The following is a 24,390-nucleotide window of genomic DNA, read 5'->3' on the forward strand; positions in this document are numbered from 1 at the left end:
GATTGTTTCGTGGTTAATCCCCCTAGCATTAAGCTGTAATATCTTTGCCTAAATCCCTGGCAAATGGGGAAAGAGAAGCTTGAGGACTCTCTGCGGGGGGTTGGGGTTGGGGTTGGGTTTGCTGCATAGGAGCAATGCAGCCTGTAATTCAGGAAAAAAATGTATTGTGCAGAAGGGGGAATTCGGATTTTAAGCAACTCATTTTTGGCTTCCAACCAGCATCCCCTGAAGGCATATGGGGTTGGCCCTCTTTCATTTGCTAGGAGGTCATAGGGTTAGGGAAGCAAGAACTGGGGTCCAAGGGCCGTTTTAAGGGGGAACCAACCCACCAAGGTCCTCACTCACACACCTAATTCCCAGATTTCTTGATAGGAAGAAGCTGACAACAGTTAAGTTTTATAACCGTTTTCAAAGCAGTTTCTGTTTGTTTGGGGGTGGGGCTCCTCAAAACCCTCCGTTGTCAGAGGATGGTGCTGAGGGTGTCTTCTTCCATCTCCTCCGGGCTGGGCTGCTTGCTGGGCAGGGGCAGAGACTTGAGATACTCCAAGTGGCGTCGGGATTCCGCTTGGTTGCGCCGGACGTAATAGATGACGTAGGTGATGACCACGGCGAACCAGCAAAACATGGTGAGCAGCATGGCCAGGTCCGTGTTCCTCTGCTGGCCCAGGCAGAAGTTGACGCCAGTGTTGAGCAAGCGAGCTAAGGTCTTCCCGGTGTATTCCTCCCACTCCGCAGTGGCACACACGACGTCCTCCACGGTCTCTGCGTCCAGAGGAAGGGCCTCCACCAGCTTCTGCAGGGAGCAGTCGCAGTGCCAGGGGTTGTCGTACAGCTCTAGCCGGACCCAGGTGAGCATGGCAAAGGGGGCAAACTCCATCCTCTCCAGCTGGTTGCCGGAAAGGTCCAGCAGCCTCAGCCCCCCGCCCAGGCCGCGGAAGGCCCCCGGCGCTATGCTCTCAATGAGGTTGTCCGCCAGGTGAAGCTCGCGGAGCTGCTTCAGGCCGTAGAAAGCCCCGTTGGGGACGTGGGTGATCCAGTTGGAGTCCAGGTAGAGGACCCGGGTGTCGGGGGGAATGTCGAAAGGGATGGTCACCAGGTCCTTCCGGTTGCACCACACCACGCCGCTCCCCGGCGGGCAGTCACAGCTCTGCGGGCAGGGGAGGCCGCCGTGCAGGATCAGGAGCAGGAGGAAGAGGGAGAACGATGCTGGCATCTCTGCATTGCTCTCCTCTCTCTCTGGGTATGGCGGGGGTCACGAGGTGGAGAAGGGCCCAGAATCCGACCTGGATAAGAGGGCAGGGCAGACAAAAATGAGCCAGTGAGAAAGAGCCTCCTAACACATTCCATGGGTTTCTTTTAACAATATTACCACACCCAGTGTGGATGCGGGTAGTTTGAATCCCGCGATGGAGTGAGCTCCCGTTGCTCTGTCCCAGCTGCTGCCAACCTAGCAGTTCGAAAGCACACCGGTGCAAGTAGATAAATAGGTACCGCTCCGTCGAGAAGGCAAACGGCGTTTCCGTGCGCTCTGGCTTCCGTCACGGTGTTTCGTCGCGCCAGAAGCGGTTTAGTCCTGTTGGCCACATAACCCAGAAAGCTGTCTGTGGACAAACACCAGCTCCCTTGGCCTGAAAGCGAGATGAGCGCCGCAACCCCATAGTCACCTTTGACTGGACTTAACCATCCAGCGGTCCTTTACCTTTTTTCTTTTTTCTTTTAACCACAGTAAGGACCACCTTTTAAACCCATGTTTTCCTTCCAGAAAAAATGTGTGGGTACTTTGTACCCTTGAGTAGCCCCCCCCCCCCAAAAAAAGGACTGACCACACTAGCATATATATTTTTTTCTAACCAGGCTTCAACATCTGCTCCAGGTATGCGCTGCAGTCTGCATCTCACCTTGATTTGCGATCTTGTTTTTAAAAGTGGAAATTGGTTCTTTGTAGTGATCTGATCATTACCATAGTGACCATTTGGGACAACTGCTCTCTTTCTCTCCCCGCCCCGGCTTTTGCCACCTCCCAGCCCTTTAGCTTCTCTAAAACTTATTTAGCGTTTCTCTCTCCAGATTTTAAATCCTGCTATATGTTGCAAAGGCTGCTGTGCTCAGTTCTGCACCCATAAGTGTGTGTAGCTGAGTGTGGGAAAATTGGAATGACAGACACACAATCACAGCTAAACCAGCTTCGACAGTGGAAATAGTCTATTAGAATAATACTTGGGGTGGTGGCGGTGAATGATGTTCAGTGCTTATAAAATGTGTGGGAGAAGTAATAAGAATAACACTAAAAACTCTTGGACTATCTAACTTTCCACCACATAGCAAGAATCTTGATGATCCGTTCTAGATAAGTGGTAACTAATCTGAAAAAGCGAAGGGTGACTGGGGGAAGACTATTCAGACTATTGAAGTTATAATTGGATGTCAATTACTTTTAAGCCCATTGTTGATTATTCTGGGGTATATGGAAAAAGATACAGTTCTGAGCATGTCATTCTGGTAAGAAATTTTATTATGCATCACTCGTTGCCAAATGGCGCCCATCTCAAATACCAAGATTAAAAAAGACTGGATTATGAAAGGATAACACTTTACAACGATGGTGAAATTAACTGAATTTACCAGAATGAGGGGAGTCAGAAACAAGAACAAACTGAAAGATTATGATCTCCCTTTTTTTGTCATGTATGGAGCAGAATTACCAAAATACAACCATTTAATGCTGGACTAAACAACCTGCAAAGTCTCTTCCAGCTACGATTCCTTGAGTAAGAAAACCAGTGCTCACCCCCTTTGCTTCTGTATGAGTCACTGTTTTGGTTGTGCTTCTTCTGAGGGTGAGTAAATCTGTTGCACCTCTGCACTGGGATGGTATAACCTGAGTTGTGCATGTATCTTTTACTAATTACACACCTACCTCCAAAAGAGGGCAATCCAAAGTATATATTAAAAGCTGTTATCTCACTCTGAATTAAATACAGGTTCCTCCAGACGGTCACAGTTTTCTGAGATTCAAGTGCATAGTGGAATTTTAGGTTTGTGTACTAAAAGTTTATTAAAGCACCCTGTCGCCCTAGCCCAACAAATCCACTTAAATAGCGACAGACTTCTTGCAGTTTGGAAAAATTACAGGGAAAGGCCCTCAAAAGTGTAGGTTAAATGAACAATAAGACATGTAAACAATCCTCAAGCAAATCGAGACGGCTGCTTATTGTCATATAACCACCCCACAAAAGGAAATCAAAACGTTAAAGACCTGACCTTGTCCATCTAAGCTTTGTGCAAGCAAATCAGGATGAATGCACAATAAGGTCATCTGGAGGAACCCTGGGTTTAATATTTCCTCCTGCTGGTGCCCTAGTTTCTCTTTTTCAAGGTTTGTCCAGCAAGCCATGCTTTCTGTCCTTTAGGATTAAGCACCCAGGTGGCAGAAATACAGATTTAGAGTAGATAAAGGCTCGTAATCCTCTGCATGCTTACCTGAGGGGAGCATTCCCCATTGAACACCGCAGATCTTACTTCCAGGTAAATACACGTAGATTTGTGCTGTAACAGTGCATTCCCTTGGGTCTCACTCATGCAGGTTAAGCAGGGACGGGATTGCAGCCACAAGGATGAAAAAAACGCTCCTGGTATTTCAGGACTGTATTAAATTGTTTAGCTACCGTGTCCCAAAAAGGGCTCGTTCAGGAACATTGCCAAAACTTGTATGAAGTGGGTTAGTCTGTACTGAGTGACTTATTCAACAGTTGACTGTGTTTCTCAAGTCACTTGCTCAGTTAGGGTTGCCAAATTTCCTAGCAGCCTCTGCGCAGCGCCTTTAAGAGCCGCATGCAGACGTTAGCAGGGTCATCTCGCTTGGTTTGATGCTGTGAAAAAGACCCCCTTGCAAATTCAGCATGCTCTTCAAGGGCGTGAGAGCAGGCCCATACACCTTCCCAGTTTGGGAGCTCAAAACCTCAGCGTTGTGTAATGGTTAGAGGGCCTGGGTAGCCAGGGTTCAAATCCAAAAAGTTGGCTGGGTGACCTTGGGCCAGTCATTCCTCTCAGCCTAGCCTACTTCGCAGGGTTGCTTTGGGGGTTAAATGAGGAGGGGGAGATCCATGTAACCCCACCTTACAAAAAAAAAAAACACCCCACCCTAGCAGGATTTCCTGTTAGATAATCTTCTAGATTTTTCAAAACCACAACCATCAATTGAATACAGTGCTAGGGAAAGCACAGCCCGTTGAGTTTCTGTCTCGGACTGCTGTCAAAAGACCACAGGAGTCTGTTTTAAGCCTTAGTTGCAACTCTCATCCTGCACCCCCCAACCCCGTACTTCTCATTGCTCCAAACACACCTGTGTGAACAGCGCTCTCGTGGTCAGTCTGGTCCGAAACAGGTCCGGTCTGACTGTGGCTCCAGGGACCATCTCAGTAGCACCCGAAACATCTGCTGGCCTTCCTTTGGGAGCATGTGGGCAGGTGGCAGAAACCTTGCGGGCAGGATTCTAGGAGTGCATCCTCCTGGTTCAGCTTCTCTGTCTCCTGCCCATCAGCAAAAGAGCTTGAGACACACACAAGCGCTGAGAACCGAGAGGGGAGAGCCTGCCCCTGCTGGACTGCACAAGGAACAGCAGCAGGGACAGCTCGGCTTTTGCAACTCAGTTCTTCTGTAAAGTGGTATCTTGGTTCTCAAATGCCTTGGTTGAATGAATGAATGACTCTTTGTTTACACCAGCCATTGGCCATAGCAATAAAACAACAATACGATATACAAAGAATAGAAATAAAAAGTCAGTTATATAAAATACAGGGGATGCGGGTGGCGCTGTGGGTTAAACCACTGAGCCTAGGACTTGCCGATCAGAAGGTCGGTGGTTCGAATCCCTGCCGCAGGGTGAGCTCCCGTTGCTCGGTCCCTGCTCCTGCCAACCTAGCAGTTCGAAAGCATCTCAAAGTGCAAGTAGATAAATAGGTACCGCTGTGGTGGGAAGGTAAACGGCGTTTCCGTGCGCTGCTCTGGTTCGCCAGAAGCGGCTTAGTCATGCTGGCCACATGACCTGGAAGCTGTACACCGGCTCCCTCAGCCAATAAAGCGAGATGAGCGCTGCAACCCCAGAGTCGGTCACGACTGGAATGGTCAGGGGTCCCTTTACCTTTATATAAAATACATTTTAGGGTTTTGAATCAATAGTCAAATAGTGGATCTTATTCTCATTGCCCCAGCTAAAAACCTTGCAACCTTTGCCGTCACCTGCTCATCTTGATGTGCCAAGAGGAAGGAGACTGTGGCAGTGGCTGGGCGACCCAGAATGGACAATAAAAGAGGGGTGATTAATATCATTACTCAAGTCTTTATAAAGAGTGCAAGCCAGGAGGGCATGCGCCACCGATTCAGTACTGCCATCTCCACAGGGACATAAGCGTTTTCCGTGTGGAATCTGTTGGAATCAAATGCCTTGGTTCTCAAACACTGAAAACCCAGAAGTGTTCCGGTTTTTGAACGTTTTTCGGAAGCCGAACATCCAATGTGGTTGTCGGCTATTGTTTCTGGGGCACCTGCACCAATCAGAAGCTGCGCCTTGGTTTTTGAACATTTCGGAAGTCAAACACTTCCGGAACAGATTAGGTTTGGAGTTTTTATTTTTGAGGCTCTTTCTGTTCATTTGTTTTTGTGATTGTGTGGAACCCTGTTCAGCTACTGATTGTGTGAGTGCGGAAATGGATAAAAGCCCCCCATCCAAACAATGACTATCAGTGCAGGTAAGAAAAAAATTCAATTTTATTTTTTATCATCTACAATACCATCTTATTTATTTTACAGTACAGTACAGTGGTACCTCGGGTTAAGAACTTAATTCGTTCTGGAGGTCCGTCCTTAACCTGAAACTGTTCTTAACCTGAAGCACCACTTTAGCTAATGGGGCCTCCTGCTGCTGCTGCCACACGATTTCTCTTCTCATCCTGAAGCAAAGTTCTTAACCTGAGGTACTATTTCTGTGTTAGCGGCATCTGTAACCTGAAGCGTCTGTAACCTAAGGTACCACTGTACATTGATTATTGCTTTCATTTTATGGCTCAATGGTCTCGTTATAGTAAAATTCATGTTAAATTGCTCTTTCAGTGGTTGTTTTTAAAAGTCTGGGGTTAATCCATTTTCCATTACTTTCTATGGGAAAGCAGGCCTTGGTTTTGGAGCGCTTTAGTTCTAGGACAGACTTCCGGAATGATTAAGTTTGAAAACCAAGGTACCACTGTATTTAGGATTGACCGAAATGTCTCAATTGCCCAGAATTGAACCCAGACACTAGGTATGTTGAGTGTATTGGATGAGGAGAGGCAAAAGGGCTTAGGAGGAATGAATGTAAGAAAAGGAGGGTGCTAAGCAAAATAATTATGGTCTGAAGCTCAACATCAAAAAAACAAAGATCATGGCCACTGGTCCCATCACCTCTTAGCAAATAGAAGGGGAAGAAATGGAGGCAGTGAGAGATTTTACTTTCTTGGGCTCCATGATCACTGCAGATGGTGACAGCAGCCACGAAATTAAAAGACGCCTGCTTCTTGGGAGAAAAGCAATGACAAACCTAAACAGCATCTTAAAAAGTAGAGACATCACCTTGCCAACAAAGGTCCGTATAGTAAAAGCTATGGTTTTCCCAGTAGTGATGTATGGAAGTGAAAGCTGGACCATAAAGAAGGCTGATCGCCGAAGAATTGATGCTTTTGAATTCTGGTGCTGGAGGAGACTCTTGAGAGTCCCATGGACTGCAAGAAGATCAAACCGATCCATTCTGAAGGAAATCAGCCCTGAGTGCTCACTGGAAGGACAGATCCTGAAGCTGAGGCTCCAGTACTTTGGCCACCTCATGAGAAGAGAAGACTCCCTGGAAAACACCCTGATGTTGGGAAAGATGGAGGGCACAAGGAGAAGGGGACGACCGAGGATGAGATGGTTGGACAGTGTTCTCGAGGCTACCAGCATGAGTTTGACCAAACTGCGGGAGGCAGTGGAAGACAGAAGTGCCTGGCGTGCTCTGGTCCAGGTGGTCACGAAGAGTCGGACATGACTAAACGACTAAAAAACAACAAAGCAAAATAATGCAGTGAAGTCCCTGAATTTGGATGCAATAAACTTCAGCGCAGGAGTCACTAATCAGGGTATGAAGATGGTTGCTGTTGTGTTAGCCCATCTAGCTTGGATCTTTTCGATCAGGGGTGGGGAAACCTCAGACCCAGGGGTCAGGCATGGTCCTCTAGGCTTCTGTCTGGTCTTTTCCCCAGGCCCACACCCCTCACAAACCCTGCTTTGCAGCCTCTGTCAATGTTCTCTTTACCTCATTTGCCTGGATGGAGCATGTGTGGGAACTATTAAAGGTAAAGGGACCCCTGACCATTAGGTCCAGTCGTGACCAACTCTGGGGTTGCGGTGCTCATTTCGCTTTATTGGCCGAGGGAGCCGGCGTACAGCTTCCGGGTCATGTGGCCAGCATGACTAAGCCGCTTCTGGCGAACCAGAGCAGTGCACGGAAACGCCGTTTACCTTCCCGCCGGAGCGGTACCTATTTATCTACTTGCACTTTGACGTGCTTTCGAACTGCTAGGTTGGCAGGAGCAGGGACCGAGCAACGGGAGATCACCCTGTCGCAGGGATTCAAGCCTCCGAACTTCTGATCGGCAAGTCCTAGGCTCTGTGGTTTAACCTTGGTTGCACTGCCCACTTTGCTCCTGGCCTAACACCACGGCTGTGTGGCCCTCCAAATTTCCCAGTAGGGAATGTGGAAAAGGCTCCCAGCCCATTTCTGATCCTAAGGTTGTAACCTAGAAGCTTCAAAGCATGGAGGCAATGCCTGCCTAAATCTGAAGCCAGCAAACTGCCCGAATGAACATTTGCAACAGGTCAGGGCCCTGGGTAGCCAGCACTGTCCCTATCTCTATGGTTGGTAAAAGCAAACTACAAAAAATGATTTTAAAAATTAATATTATTATGCAAAGTGAATTCCACAGCTTTGCGTTATTTATTCCGTTTTAACTTCCTGGGCAGAGAGTTGTCATTGTTGTGCCAGCCTTTTCCTCTTGTATTTGCTTCCAAACCCATCACTTTGATTCTCTACTTCCTGTTTCTGGGCACAGTTCAAGGTACTGGTTTTGACATGTGGAGAACTTTGCATGGCTTAGGCTATCTGAAACAGCATTTTCCCTCCTATGAACCTGCCTTGGTGCCTGGGCTTCAAGATAATCCACAGATACTCTTTCCTTAGTCCTGCCACGCTCACAGGCATGTTTGGTGGTGACACAGGAGAGGGCCTTCTTGGTGGTGGCGCCTCCCAGACTTTGGAATGTCCTTCCCAGTGAGCTCTTTGTCCTTCCCTCTGGCAGGTGATAACCATTTTTCTTCTGACAGGCTTTTGGGAACTTTTTTTTTTTTTTAAAGGGCTTTGAATAGTGCTGTGCCGTTTTCACAATCTGTATTTTAATGATTTGTTTTTATGTTGTTTGAATTCTATTATAGTGTAATTACTTTTAAACCGGTCTCTTCTATGTTTTTAGCGTTCTGTTTTTATCCATGTTGTTTTCATTTTGTAATAATAATAATTTATTTATACCCCACCCATCTGACTGGTTTTCCCCAGCCACTCTGAGTGGCTTCCAACAAAATATTAAAAATACAAAAAAAGTCACATTAAAAGCTTCCCTAAACAGGGCTGCTTTCAGATGTCTTCTAAAAGTCAGATAGTTGTTTATTTCCTTGACATCTGATGGGAGGGCATTCCACAGGGTGGGTGCCACTACCGAGAAGACCTTCTGCCTGGTTCCATTTAACCTTCTTGCAGCGAGGGAACTGCCAGAAGGCCCTCGGAGCTGGACCTCAGTGTCCAGGCAGAATGATGGGGGTGGAGACGCTCCTTCAGGTATACTGGGCCGAGGCCGTTTAGGGCTTTAAAGGTCAGCACCAACACTTTGAATTGTGCTTGGAAACGTCCTGGGAGCCAATGTAGGTCTTGTAAGCCACCTTGAGTTCCAGTCCAGGGGAAGTAAAAGGTAAAGGTATCCCTGACCGTTAGGTCCAGTCGTGAATGACTCTGGGGTTGTGTGCTCATCTCGCTTTACCGGCTGAGGGAGCCGGCATTTGTCCACAGACTGTTTTTCTGGGTCATGTGGCCAGCATGACTAAGCCACTTCTGGCGACACCAGAGCAGCGCACGGAAACGTCGTTTACCTTCCCGCTGGAGTGGTACCTATTTATCTACTTGCACTTTGATGTGGTTTCAAACTGCTAGGTTGGCAGGAGCTGTGACTAAGCAACGGGAGCTCACCCCGTCGTGGGGATTCAAACCGCCAAACTTCCAATAGGCAAACCCTAGGCTCAGTGGCTTAGACCACAGCACCACCTGCGTAGTCCAGGGGAAAGGCGGGATATAAATAGAAGCCCCTAAAGCCCGGGTTATCTTCCCATGTGCCCAACTCCTGAAAGACTCTGGGAAGAGCAGGCGAAGCTTTCAAACCGCTCCCAAAGGCTTGCTTTCATTTGTTGTCCTACTGCAGCTTTGAGGGTTTACCTCTTACCTACAGGCCCCCGTGTCCCCTTCAATACTTGCAGTGCCCACAAAAGTCTCTGTAAAATATACCCAGAAAAATCTGCACTGCACAAGAAGCTGTTTGCTCTTCCTGCTCAGTTCCCATTGGCCCTGCCTCAGCCTCTCCTTCATTGAACGTGCCCACAAATTTTTCATAGGATGGCAAGATGGAATGCTCACCCTCCTATCCGTTCTGAACTGTGGAGAGGTGCAAAAAAATTCTACAAATGACTGTGGGGGCAGCGGCTTATGTAGATGCCTCCCCCCCGACTTATGAAGCAGTTGGGGAATGGGGCTGCCCACACCCTTTTGTAATCCCGTCTCATTTCCTTCTCTTTAAGAAGTGACCGCCATTTTGTCTTGGGTCATACCCCACCACACGTACTGCAGTTGTCTTGCGACTGGCACCCAATAATGCTTCCCCAAAATTCCAAATGCGCTACTAGCCCCAGTTGGTGACCCTTATTATTATTATTATTATTAATAATAATAATAATTAATGTGGTACCTCAGCTTCACGATCTGTCCTTCCAGTGAGCGCTCAGGGCTGATTTCCTTCAGAATGGAGAGGTTTGATCTTCTTGCAGTCCTTGAGAGTCCCATGGACTGCAAGAAGATCAAACCTCTCCATTCTGAAGGAAATCAGCCCTGAGCGCTCACTGGAAGGACAGATCGTGAAGCTGAGGCTCCAATACTTTGGCCACCTCATGAGAAGAGAAGACTCCCTGGAAAAGACCCTGATGTTGGGAAAGATGGAGGGCACAAGGAGAAGGGGACGACAGAGGACAAGATGGTGGGACAGTGTTCTCGAAGCTACCAGCATGAGTTTGACCAAACTGCAGGAGGCAGTGGAAGACAGGAGTGCCTGGCGTGCTCTGGTCCAGGGGGTCACGAAGAGTCGGACACGACTAAACGACTAAACAACAACACCTTGGGTTAAGAACTTAATTTGTTCCGAAGCACCACTTTAGCTAATGGGGCCTCCTGCTGCCGCACGATTTCTGTTCTCATCCTGAAGCAAGGTTCTTAACCCGAGGTACTATTTCTGGATTAGCGGAGTCTGTAACCTGAAGCATATGTAACCCGAGGTACCACTGTAGTAATAATAATAATGATGTTATTATTTATATCCTGCCCATCTGGCTGGGTTTTCCCCAGCCCCTCTGATTCTACCAACAATTTCCCTCACAAAAGATACAAAAAAGCTGGGTTTTTTTAATTAAAAAAACCAAATTTTATGGCAAGCCCACAACCTGTCCCCGTCCCCCCTGAGTCCAACTGTGTGGGGCTTTGCGCCTCATGAGCTGCATGCGGCGGGTTCGACCTGCTGCGCCAGTGTCTTCCGCGCCATTTCTAGCGCCCCCTCCTTGGTGTGGTTCCCCCCGATGAAGCCGCTGGAGTGCACGAAGACGCAGCCGGGGATCCCGCTGGCCTGAGAGAGCTCCTCGTCGCGCAAGCCACACCATTTGGCCAGAAGCGACAACCTGAGGGGAGGGAGAGCCAGAGAGCCAAGAGTGACTGAAAGAATAATGATAACAATAATAAAATTTTATTTATATCCCGCCCTCCCCAGCTGAAGCCGGGCTCAGAGCGGCTAACAACAGTAAAATAATACCACATTCTGAAATCATTTCATTATAAAATCAGTTCAAATCAAAATAATGGCAACCACTGGGCTAGAGTTCTGTGAGGATTACCAGAGGAGGGGGTCAGGCTGTGCCTTGGCAAAGGCCTGGAGGAACAGCTCTGTCTTGCAGGCCCTGCGGAAAGATGCCAAGTCCTGCAGGGCCCTAGTCTCTTGTGGCAGAGCGTTCCACCAGATTGGAGCCACAGCCCCAAAAGCCCTGGCTCTAGTTGAGGCCAGCCTAACCTCCCTGTGGCCTGGGACTTTCAGGATGTTTTTGTTAGAATACCATAAGTTCCTCTGTGGGACATACCAGGAGAGGCAGTCCCGTAGGTATGAGGATCCTCAGCCGTACAGGGCTTTAAAGGTTAAAACCAGCACCTTAAACCTGATCCTGTACTCCACCGGGAGCCAGTGCAGCTGGTACAGCACTGGGTGAATGTGATCCCACAGCGAGGACCCCGTAAGGAGTCTCGCCGCAGCATTCTGCACCCGCTGGAGTTTCTGGGTCAGTCTCAAGGGCAGCCCCACGTAGAGGGAGTTACAGTAATCCAGTCTGGAGGTGACCGTCGCATGGATCACAGTGGCTAGGTCAGGGTGAGAGAGGTAAGGAGCCAACTGCTTAGCTTGGCGGAGATGAAAAAATGCCGCCTTTGTTATAGCTGCAATCTGCACCTCCATGGAGAGGGAGGTGTCGAAGATTACACCCAAACTCTTAACGGACGGTGCTGGCACTAATTGCGCCCCCAATCCCATATCGTCCCGACCCAGCCAAAGGAGCCCAGGAATAATAATAATAATAATAAATTTTATTTATATCCCGCCCTCCCCAGCCGAAAACGGGCTCAGGGTGGCCAACAACAACAAAACAGTACAAAAGTACAGCACAAGCAACACTCTAAAATCATCCATTATAAAATTAATTCAACCCCAAAGCTTTGAATCTAATGTTATTTATCATGCTTATAACCAGCCTTTCCTCAGAGGAGCTCCAGGGGGCGTACAGAGTTCTTCTCCCTATTTTATCCCCCACAACAACCCTGTCAGGGAGGTCAGGCTGAGAGGCGGCGACTGGCTGAAGGTCACCTAGTGAGCTTCGTGGCTGAGTCAGGATTTGAATCCTGGTCTCCCAGGTTATAGACCAAGACTCTGACCAGCATGTGACACTAGCTCTAGGAAGGGCATCCAAAGAAAATGGGAAGGATGATACCCAACAAGAAGAGGAAGAGGGCAATGGCAGATGGAGTCGATGGGACTATGCTGAAATGATCGGAAGATGCGGGAGGAAATGATTAAATTAGGACCCACAAAGGGGTGGACGGAAGTCCAGGAGATTCCTTGGGATCTTGTTTTTATGATTTACGTTTGATGTTCCTCAGACGCCCATTTAGGTGATCACTTCACTACTTGAAGAAGTTGGTTCCAGCCTTATGTCGTATTCAATTCATTAGCCCGAGGGAGTGGACGCTCGCCCATAAATTCATACCAGAATGAATTTGGTAAGTCTCTTAAGGTGCCACAGATTGATAGCAGGGGTAGCCAGCGTGAACTACATTTCCATCATACTTGAACACTGGCCATGCTGGCCGAGGATTATGGGAACTGTAGTTCAAAACATCTGGAGGCTGCCTCATTGATCACCCTTTTAAGGGATAGAATTGTTGTTGTTGTTGTTTAGTCATGTCCGACTCTTCGTGACCCCATGGACCAGAGCACGCCAGGCACTCCTGTCTTCCACTGCCTCCCGCAGTTTGGCCAAACTCATGTTGGTAGCTTCGAGAACACTATCCAACCATCTCATCCTCTGTCGTCCCCTTCTCCTTGTGCCCTCCATCTTTCCCAATATCAGGATGTTTTCCAGGGAGTCTTCTCTTCTCATGAGGTGGCCAAAGTGTTGGAGCCTCAGCTTCACAATCTGTCCTTCCAGTGAGCACTCAGGGCTGATTTCCTTCAGAATGGAGAGGTTTGATGATCTTGCAGTCCATGGGACTCTCAAGAGTCTCCTCCAGCACCAGAATTCAAAAGCATCAATTCTTTGGCGATCAGCCTTCTTTATGGTCCAGCTTTCACTTCCATACATCACTCCTGGGAAAACCATGGCTTTAATTATATGGACCTTTGTTGGCAAGGTGATGTCTCTGCTTTTTAAGATGCTGTCTAGGTTTGTCACTGCTTTTCTCCCAAGAAGCAGGCGTCTTTTAATTTCATGGCTGCTGTCACCATCTGCAGTGATTATGGAGCCCAAGAAAGTAAAATCTCTCACTGCCTCCATTTCTTCCCCTTCTATTTGCCAAGAGGTGATGGGACCAGTGGCTATGATCTTCGTTTTTCGGGTTTTTTTGATTAAATAAAAATGTAAGTCTAGGGTGCAAGGGTGAGAGATGGTGTCCTGAATTTGCCCCCCCCCCGAGCTATGGGATTTCAAAATGCTCTCCCCATCCCACAATACAGCACACAAGTGGGGGGGGGGGCATTTCGGAGTCCTTGCTCACCTGTTCTGGAAGGTGTGCAGCCCAGCAGGAACACACTGGACCCGCCACTGGCCTCCCAGATCCGTGTACAGGACAAATTTGAGAGGCTTCTTCACGCCCAGCTCTTGCTCTAGGTTGAAAAGGTGCTCCTTCCATGGGCAGCCACCCTGGGCCAACACCAGAATCTCACCGCTAGGGTCAACCTGCCAAGGAAGGAGATGCATGTCATTCATAGTCACCAACTGCGCCACCTGAACAACAGACATAGGAGGACTATGTGCAAGAAGGTGAGAGATGTCCACCAGGTAAGATTGTTCCAGACTCTTGTGCAAAACCTAGGGGCACCATCAGGCCGCTGGAGGTCTTAACCTCTCCTGTTTCTATATTTCTTTTAAAGTTTCGAGTCCTCAGTATTACGTGCTCTCTCTGCTTACGGCTCCACAACTGGAGAGGGTGCAAAGTGAGCTTCCGCCAGGGTGGAAAGCAAGAGGCACAGCTGTCCATGGAGGCACAGGTCAATTCTGTGTCCAGGGCAGCTGTTTACCAGCTCCATCTGGTACGCAGGCTGAGCCCCTACCTGCCCACAGACTGTCTTGCCAGAGTGGTGCATGCTCTGGTTATCTCCCGCTTGGACTACTGCAATGCGCTCTACGTGGGGCTACCTTTGAAGGTGACCCAGAAACTGCAATTAATCCAGAATGCGGCAGCTAGACTGGTGACTGGGAATGGCCGCCAAGACCATATAACACTGGTCTTGAAAGACCTACACTGGCTTCTAGTAGGTTTCCGAGCACTATTCAAAGTGTTGGTGCTGACCTTTAAAGCCCTAAATGGCCTCGGTCCTGTATACCTGAAGGAGCGTCTCCACTCCCATCGTTCTGCCCGGACACTGAGGTCCAGCGCCGAGGGCCTTCTGGCGGCTCCCTCACTACGAGAAGCCAAGTTACAGGGAGCCAGGCAGAGGGCCTCCTCGGTAGTGGCACCTGTCCTGTGGAACGCCCTCCCACCAGATGTCAAAGAGAACAACAACTACCAAACTTTTAGAAGACATCTGAAGCCAGCCCTGTTTAGGGAACCTTTTAATGTTTAATAGACTATTGTATTTTAGTGTTCTGTTGGAAGCCGCCCAGAGTGGCTGGGGAAGCCCAGCCAGATGGGCGGGGTATAAATATATTATATTATTATTATTATTATTATTATTATTATTATTACTACTACTACTACTACTACTACTACTGTGTACCAGTCATTTCCACCCATGTCCTCCTACCTGCAAGGAACACAGGCCACTGATCCATCTAGGCCAGTATTGTCTACACTGACTGGCAGCAGCCCTCCAGGATTTCCAGACAGGGGGGACTTTCCTGGATCCCACCAGCAGCTGCCAGGAATTAAACCCTGATGCTCAGGCAAAACCGATGCTCAGCCACTTAGCTATGGTCCTTCCCCTTCATGCAAACACACAGCAAGATGTACACACATCATGAAATTGAAATTGCAGTGTACACCCTTCTCCTCCTTGGGGAGCCACCTCAGGAGAGATTTCATCTCACGGGAAAGGAAGCACATTCAGAGGTGTGTTCAGAGTACAGTGGCACCTTGGGTTAAGTACTTAATTCATTCTGGAGGTCTGTTCTTAACCTGAAACTGCTCTTAACCTGAAGCACCACTTTAGCTAATGGGGCCTCGCACTGCCCCTGCACGATTTCTGTTCTTATCCTGAAGCAAAGTTCTTAACCCGAGCTAATATTTCTGGGTTAGCGGAGTCCGTAACCTGAAGCGTATGTAACCCGAGGTACCACTGTACTTTATCCCTCCTCTTGGCAGTGGTACCTCAAAGCGCTGCTGGATGGCCTTCTCCACAAGGGTGCGCGCAGGAATCCAGGCCCGGTAGTAGTAATCGAGGCGGTCCAAGAATTCGTTGCCCACCAGCTCCATGGCCTTCTGGAAACCAGGCTGGGAAACAAAGCAAATTATCTCCTCTGAAGCCACGTGGAACCGCTCCCTCGGGTCATGCAGCCCGCCCCACACATGCCTTAGCTACTGGCCTGTTTGGAGAGCGCAAAGTGGCGGCCCTGGACAACCTCTCTCAACACCGTTCGAGATAAGCCAACGACTCGGGTTTTTAATCTTGCTGCTGCCTCTTTGCTCTTTATCAGCTGAGATTTGCTCCAGCGGGCAGGAGAGGCGCGTCCTAGCCAGTGATGGTCAGGCGAAGGCAGACACCAGGCCACAGATGCCACAAGGAGCAAGGAAAGAGATTAGGGCGCTGAGATGCGGTGCCAGGCCCCTGAGTACTTGAACCCGAGTTGGCAGCAACGGGTGGAAAAAGCCTTTGGGAAGTTGGAACGGACGTCCCAGCACAAATTGCCGGTCGCTTTGAGACGTTGCAAAGCTTGACCAATCTGGGGTACGCACTCGCACAACACCTTGAGGCCCTCCACTCACAACTGCTTCATGAAGATTAGAAGAGGCACCGGTGCCAATCTAAACTGTTCTTTCCATAGATCTCCAGAATTAACCGCTGAGGTCACACTCTGTGGTTCTTAAGGATGCAGCACCATCATTCAGAACCAGCTCCTCGTTTAGTGAAAGGCACAAGTTAACAAATGTGTCTTATTATTTTATGCTTGAATCTACTTGGAGGTCTATTTACTCCTGTCACGGTTTCTTTAATGCTTAAAAAGCTAGGTCAGCTTGAGTCAGCGGCCAGCACCGGGTTGTATATATAGAGTGAGAAATGTTAGTTTGTTGTTGGGTTGGTTGGTTAGTGAAAGCTGGTAGTGTTGATGTATGTACAGTTGGTCAGTCGCTTTTGCAGAAAGACTTTTAAGAATAAAAGCAGAAAGTACTCTGCAAGGATACTTTTCTCGTGGACTCTTTTATGCCGAAAAGGGTCCAAGAACCAGGCTGAGGCGACAAAGGGAGGTCAGAACCCTTTTGTTTTTTTTACAAACACTGACAGGTTATGGGCCCAGTGTTTCTGAGCATGTGCAGAGTGCAAAATGACTGACAGCATTCGTTCTCCTACCGGGGACACAGAGAGCTGGAAAATACAACTACAATTCAGATCCCTACCTCGGTGTCTTGATCCTTGTCATTCCAGCGGGGGTTCAGGTAGGCAACCCTGGAGCTCACATTGGTGGTCATGGCATAGCGAGGTTCCCCCTCCCACTGGGAGATGCCGTTGTCTATGGCATCAATCTCTTCCACAAAGTTCTCGTACAACTAGAGGGAGGGAGAGAACGAGAAAGTTCAGTTTAGTGACCTGCCCTGGAAAAGTAGGTTTTGTGGATCACAGAGAGGCTGGAAGCCAGGTAAGATTCAGCCCCCGTGCCTGCATACTTTAGGGGCATGGCAGATACTTCCCAAGGTCACATGTAGCAGAAAGGGCATCAAGGGAAAGCCCCACAGATATATGCATATTGCAGCAGTGCTGGATCAGTACCACCACCGCCACTACAGCCAAGGTGGCTAACCTGTGGTCCTCCTGATGTTGTTGGGACTCCAGATCTCACCACCCCAATCATTGTGGCCACAATCAGATAGCAATACCCAAGTCTAGCTCTGCACCCATTTAATAACAACGTCCTGCTGTGATGCCCTCATTTGGCGTTTTGTATTGGCTCCACCTGACGGTGCTCTAGAGCACACAGCCTCCGAGTTAGATTGCATGTTCAAAACAGTGACTCGTGCAGGAACAAAGGGGACCCGAGGCAGATAGTTCTTGGCTCTTTCATTGTTTAAAAATAAATATTTTGGCCTCAAGAGCGAAATGTACCTCCTGTCTTAATTCAGAAATGTGGGGTGCATTGCGCTTCTTCCACCTTGGCCCAGAATACTCTGGAATACACCAAGGATCTTTTGCAGGACCCTCAAGCCGGGGAGGGGTGGAGATGCCCAGCAATAATAATAATAATAATAATAATAATAATAATAATAATAATATATTATTTATACCCCACCCATCTGGCTGGGTTTCCCCAGCCCCTCTGGGCGGCTCCCAATCGAATATTAAAAACACAATACAGCATTAAACATTAAAAGGTGACCCGGAAACTGCAATTAATCCAGAATGCGGCAGCTAGACTGGTGACTGGGAGTGGCCGCAGGGACCACATAACACCGGTCCTGCGAGATCTGCATTGGCTCCCAGTACGTTTCCGAGCACAATTCAAAGTGTTGGTGCTGACCTTTAAAGCCCTAAATGGCCTCAGCCCAGTATACCTGAAGGAGCGTCTCCACCCCCATCATTCTGCCTGGGCGCTGAGATCCAGCTCCGAGGGCCTTCTGGCGGATCCCTCACTGTGAGAAGAGAGGTTACAGGGAACCAGGCAGAGGGCCTTCTCGGTAGTGGCGCCCGCCCTGTGGAACGCCCTCCCATCAGATGTCAAAGAGATAAATAATTACCTGACATTCAGAAGACATCTTAAGGCAGCCCTGTTCAGGGAAGTTTTTAATATGTAACGCTGTACTGTTTTTAACACTGATTGGGAGCCGCCCAGAGTGGCTGGGGAAACTCAGCCAGATGGGTGGGGTATAAATAAATTATTATTATTATTATTATTATTATTATTATTATTATTATAACATTAAAAACAGCATTCAACATTAAAAGCATTAAAAACAGGTTCTGCATCCCTGCAAGAGCCAAGCGGTTGAGTTCGTTCATTTCCCCCATTGTTCCAGAGGCTTTTGATGTTGGGAAGGGGTCTCACACACGCAAGTACCTTGTCATAGAGCACACGCACGACAGGATCCTCCTCCTTGAGGCCCAGCTGGTTTGCCAAAATCTCAGAGCCAAAATGGGTGTAAACCAGCCCTGCACTGCTCAGTTTGGTCTGCCAAGGTTTATCTGGCTTCAGGCTGTGCATGGACTCCCCGAATGACCTGTGGGAACAAGGAGGGACTGGGAGAGTCAATAAAGAAGAACCCGAAGGAGGGAGGAAAGCCTGGAACACTCCCCTTTCCAAGCAAATCATACCAACCACAAGGAGATGGAAATTTCCCAGGGCCCCAGACCCAAAACTAGGAGACCCTCGCTTTCATATACAAACTACTGCACTTAGTGTGTGTTGTCTCCCTGCTTATTTAACTTATATGCAGAATTCATCATGCGAAAGGCTGGACTGGATGAATCCCAAGCTGGAATTAAGATTGCCGGAAGAAATATCAACAACCTAAGCTATGCAGATGACACAACCTGGGCCCATCACCTCCTGGCAAATAGAAGGGGAAGAAATGGAGACTCCAAGTGCACTACGTAGTCCTTGCCTCCTGTTTCCCAAACTTGGGTCTCAGCTGGTTTTTTTTTGGACTACAACTCCCATCATCCCTAGCTAGCAAGACCCAGTGGTCAGGGATGATGGGACTTGTAGTCCAGAAATAACGACTACACGTTTGGGAAATACTGCTGGGGATGAACCGTCAGGGGGATTTTATGGAGGAGTGAAAAGGCGGGCAAATAGAAGGGGAAGAAATGGAGCAGTGAGAGATTTTACTTTCTGGGCTCCATGATCACTGCAGATGGTGACAGCAGTCACGAAATTAAAAGATGCCTGCTCCTTGGGAGAAAGGTGATGGCAAACTTAGACAGTGGCTTAAAAAGCAGAGACATCACCTTGCCAACAAAGGTCTGTATAGTTAAAGCTATGGTTTTCCCAGGAGTGATGTATGGAAGTGAGAGCTGGACCATAAAGAAGGCTGATCGCCAAAGAATTGATGCTTTTGAATTCTGGTGCTGGAGGAGACTCTTGAGAGTCCCATGGACTGCAAGAAGATCAAACCTATCCATTCTTAAGGATAAGAATGAGTGCTCACTGGAAGGACAGATCCTGAAGCTGAGACTCCAATACTTTGGCCACCTCATGAGATGAGAAGACTCCCTGGAAAAGACCCTGATGTTGGGAAAGATGGAGGGCACAAGGAGAAGGGGACGACAGAGGACGAGATGGTGGGACAGTGTTCTCAAAGCTACCAGCATGAGTTTGACCAAACTGAGGGGGGCAGTGGAAGACAGGAGTGCCTGGTGTGCTCTGGTCCAGGGGGTCAAGAAGAGTCAGACACAACTAAACGACTAAACAACAACAACATTAATGGGCAACTCTTGGAAACAGCAGTGCAACTGGAATATTGTAAGGAGGGAAGTGCATTATATATTTGGAACAAGCTGTTTAAGGAAACGTAGAATGTGAAAGGGAATTAGGGGCACCTAAATAGGCATGTCAGTTTGCACAACTTTTCCAAGTTACCAAGGTTTTCTCCACTACAGAACTCTCCTTAGTTAGGGTTGAGCCTCTTACAGCAAAGATGGGGAGGTTGTGGCCCTCCAGATGTTGTTTGACTACAACTCCCATCATCCCTGACCACTGTTGGTGCTGGCTGGAGCTGATGGAGCCCAATATCTGGAGGGCCACAGGCTCTCTGTCCTGATTTAGGACATGATGTCCATGATGTCTTCCTGTCTCTTTGCTCCTGGGCTTGTTGTCTTTCATGTTTCGGTTCTGCATGGACTGCACAGCAGATGAGAAAGTGGTGGGCAGCACTAGATAGGATAGGAGTAGATTTGAAAGCTCCGAAGCCTAAGGGTTTCTAGGAAATGATATACAATGAATTGAAAAAAGATGTTGAAATTGACCATTCCCCAAAAACCTAAATCCTTTTGGTTGGGGATAATAGGGGTGGAGATTCAAAAACACCACCACTCTTGACTAACATTTTTATGTACGCAACAACTGCAGCTAGAACTGCAGAAATGGAACGACAAAGAGACTCCCCACAATGGAAGAATTGTTTATAAAACCGATGGGCTACGTGGAAATGGTGAAACTGACTGCTAAAATAAGAGGACAAAATGATATCTTCATAAAAGAATGGAAGCCATTGGTGGATTACTGATCAAACTATCATTCTTCTATGAAATCATGTGCAGGATTTGAGATATGAGCAATGGAAGAATGTGGAGAATGGATTTGGGGGGGCTTAGAAAATAAATACAGTCAACCTTGGTTCCTGAACACCTCCGTTTTGGCTCCTGAATGCTGAAAACCTGGAAGTAACTGCTTCGGTTTTCGAACGATTTTCAGAAGCTGAATGTGCCACACAGCTTCCGTTTTGAGTTTCCCTATTGTATTGTATTGAGGCTTCCACTTTCAGTTTTCGGTTGTCAAACGTTTCGGAAGTCGAACAGTCTTCCGGAACAGATTATGTTCGGCAACCGAGGTTTGACTGTATAGATGTGTTTTAATGCAGCTCTTAAGGGGGAATAATAATAATAATAATAATAATAATAATAATAATAATAATAAATAACACCACCACCACCAGGGAAGGAGGGACAGGAAGTCAAGAAGAAAATGTGTGACAAAAAAACGAGATACAGTCACACCTCGTTACATTTGCTTCAGGTTAAATCTTTTCAGGTTGCGTCCTGCGGCGACCCGGAAGTAACAGAACGGGTTACTTCCAGGTTTCGCCGCTCGCGCATGCGCTCAAAATGATGTCACGCGCATGCGCAGAAGCAGTGAATCGCGACCCACACATGCAGGTTGCGTTCTGCTCACGTTGCGAACGAGGTTCCGGAACGGATCCTGTTCACAACCAGAGGTACCACTGTATATGTTTGGAGTTATGTAACGATTTGGAAGATTTAATAAAAACATCATTTTTAAAAAAGAGTGATTTGAAAGGTCCACTGCCAGGGTAAGCTGGCAGCACTGGGAGGAAAGGCTGCAGGAATTCAACCGTACCTCTGGTGATGGTCGTAGCGATGCTTTTGAGGGTCATACTCGCCTCCAACGTCCACAACCACATCGCACTCTGACAGCAGCTGAGCATCCCGTGTCCGAATGATCTCTGCATCCTGAGGGCGCAGCAGGGCAAAAACAAACAAAAGCTGTGAAACAAAACGTGCCCCAGTGCTATTCCTGGCTGTCCACTTTGCAGTTTCTGATCTCTATCCCTTCACCATTCCTTGGTGCCTTCAGGTGAAAAAGGTACACAAGGTAAGCAGATGAACAGCTGTGACTGGGACCATTTGCTCCTATATGCAAGCCCTTGAGTTGATCTTCATGAGGTGTGTGTTCCTGGCATGATGATAGCTTTAAAAACCTAACAGTGAACAGTTTCTAGCTCTCACAACACTGAAGACAGTATTTAAAGTATCTCCGCAACACCTGGTGAAATCTCAGAAAGCAAGGAGAGGGCTCCCCCCAACTTCTGTCCCCAGCCCCCTCCAAAGCTTGATAGGAGAGGCTGTATAAATTATGGAAACCGCAAAACTACTTGAAAATTTGCACAATCTATATAGGTTCCCTGGTGCAGAATTCTAATTAAGTGCAAAATACACCAAGTCCTAGTAAGATGGAAATCCTCAAATTGCCTTTCCGCAGGGAGTAAACCAACACCATTCCAGTCGCACAATGCTCCTGCTTCCTGCCTTTATGCTATTAGGACTTGGTGTGGTTTGCAACAAATTAATTGCGACAAAAACTACAGTGGTACCTCAGTTTACAAACTTAATCCATTCCGGAAGTCCGTTCTTAAACTGAATCCGTTCTTAAACCGAGAGCGCTTTCCCTAATGAGGCCTCCCGCCGCCAGTGCCCTTCCACCATTCAGCTTCCGTTCTTAGACTGAGGTAAAGTTCGCAAATCAGGACACTACTTCGGGTTTTGTGGAGTTTGTAAACGGAATTGTTCGTAAACAGGACTGTTCTTAAACCGAGGTACCACTGTACAGGGTCTTGTGGCACCTTAAAGACAAACAAATTTTATTGTGGTGTAGCTTTGGTGAACTTCAACAGCTGCACAGAGTGTGATCTTCAGTTGTCAGGTATAAATAGACACGTGGATGTAAAGGGAAAAACTGCCTTGCCCTTCTGGCCTGGGCATTGCCATCTATTCTGCTCCTGGATCCGACCTGGGGAAAGTGTTGTGATGGTGCTGGTGGAATTCTCTTTACACCCAGAATGGCCACTCACACCGCCCAGGAGTTGTAAGAACTACAATTTAATAACTTGTGCTTGCTTTTGCTGTCTTGACCAAAGGGAAGGATACAGTGGTACTTTGGGTTAAGTACTTAATTCGTTCAGTTCTTAACCTGAATCACCACTTTAGGTAATGGGGCCTCCTGCCAGAGCACGATTTCTGTTCTTATCCTGAAGCAAAGTTCTTAACCTGAAGTACTATTTCTGGGTTAGCAGAGTCTGTAACCTGAAGCGTATGTAACCCTAGGTACCACTGTATAAAATACCGCAAACCAAACAAGCTACATTCCCTGCTATTTACCTCCAGGTTTTACACATACGCAAGCGGAGATTTACGCCCACGTGCATTTATACCGAACAGCTAAAGATCGCATCTCCACGCTGCTGTCACAACCAGGATAGGACACCCCCCCCCGCGACCCCCCATTTATACATCAATGCACACTCATTCTAATTGCACGGCTGGTGCAATTAGCTCAGGAATTCAAATATTTGCGCAAGTGCATTGCCCGGGGGCGTTGCGTGGCGTGCAGGCTGCCGCATCCACGCAGTTGCTGGGGGTCCCAAGATCAGGCCCTGCAAGAACCCAACACGGGGGTGGAACGTCACATGTGAATTGAATCTCGGGTGTGGGAGGAAATGGAGGCTATCCGAAAAGGCTTCCGAATCGGAACCGGATTAAGGAGGTCGCAACACACGTGCGCGGGGGGCGTTACTTCGGAGTAAGCGGCCCGTGCACAAGAAGCCCCCAGCTGCGTACCTGGTAAGAGGGCAGCAGCCGCAGGAGGAAACACGCGAGCGCCTCGTCGCAGTGGAAGGTGCCGCCGTGGGTGCCGATGCGGGCCGGTCGGGGGCGCTTCGGGCCGGGCATGAGGCTGCGAGTCAGGCGGGGCAGCCCAGACAACACGCGGCGCATGCGCATAGCGATGGGACGCCGGCCCGGGAAGGCGCTTTGCTTCCTGCCTCCCCCACGCTCGCCCCGCCCGCCTCTACCGTATTTCTGAGACTCCAAGCGCACTACGAAGTCCTTGCCTCCTGGTTCCCAAACTCGGGTCTCAGCTGTTTGTTTGTTTTTTTGGACTACAACTCCCATCATCCCTAGCTAGCAAGACCCAGTGGTCAGGGATGATGGGACTTGTAGTCCAGAAATAACGACTACACGTTTGGGAAATATTGCTGGGGATGAACCATCAGGGGGATTTTATGGAGGGGTGAAAAAGCGGGCAAATAGAAGGGGAAGAAATGGAGCAGTGAGAGATTTTACTTTCTTGGGCTCCATGATCACTGCAGATGGTGACAGCAGCCGCGAAATTAAAAGACGCCTGCTTCTTGGGAGAAAAGCAATGACAAACCTAGACAGCATCTTAAAAAGTAGAGACATCACCTTACCAACAAAGGTCCGTATAGTTAAAGCCATGGTTTTCCCAGTAGTGATGTATGGAAGTGAGAGCTGGACCATAAAGAAGGCTGATCGCCGAAGAATTGATGCTTTTGAATTCTGGTGCTGGAGGAGACTCTTGAGAGTCCCATGGACTGCAAGAAGAACAAACCTATCTATTCTTAAGGAAATCAGCCCTGAGTACTCACTGGAAGGACAGATCCTGAAGCCGAGGCTCCGATACTTTGGCCACCTCATGAGAAGAGAAGACTCCCTTGAAAAGACCCTGATGTTGGGAAAGATGGAGGGCACAAGGAGAAGGGGACGACAGAGGACTAGATGGTTGGACAGTGTTCTTGAAGCTACCAGC

General features: G+C 48.2%; 1 protein-coding gene and 1 pseudogene across 3 annotated transcripts; both read right to left on the bottom strand.

Annotated features, from left to right (window-relative positions):
• Positions 1–432: 432 nt before the first annotated feature.
• On the bottom strand, positions 433–5,114 carry LOC309526591 (leucine-rich repeat-containing protein 3 pseudogene; annotated as a pseudogene). 2 transcript variants are annotated; one of them, XR_014224610.1, is made up of 2 exons: positions 4,343–5,114; positions 433–1,283 (listed from the first exon to the last, which is right to left on the bottom strand). The product of XR_014224610.1 is annotated as a leucine-rich repeat-containing protein 3 pseudogene (transcript). The 2 variants fall into 2 exon arrangements; XR_014224622.1 differs by lacking the exon at positions 4,343–5,114 and adding an exon at positions 3,481–4,321.
• Positions 5,115–10,723: 5,609 nt separating this feature from the next.
• On the bottom strand, positions 10,724–23,602 carry MYG1 (MYG1 exonuclease). Its single transcript, XM_082212751.1, has 7 exons — positions 23,403–23,602; positions 21,406–21,518; positions 18,388–18,547; positions 16,736–16,885; positions 15,491–15,613; positions 13,679–13,860; positions 10,724–11,046 (listed from the first exon to the last, which is right to left on the bottom strand). The coding sequence occupies exons 1-7, from the start codon at positions 23,562–23,564 to the stop codon at positions 10,860–10,862; spliced, it is 1,077 nt and encodes a 358-aa protein (XP_082068877.1). The 5' UTR covers positions 23,565–23,602; the 3' UTR covers positions 10,724–10,859.
• Between the last annotated feature and the right edge of the window lie 788 nt (positions 23,603–24,390).

This window comes from Podarcis vaucheri (assembly GCF_965113315.1).
Source record: "Podarcis vaucheri genome assembly, chromosome: 2".
Lineage (NCBI taxonomy): Eukaryota > Metazoa > Chordata > Lepidosauria > Squamata > Lacertidae > Podarcis > Podarcis vaucheri.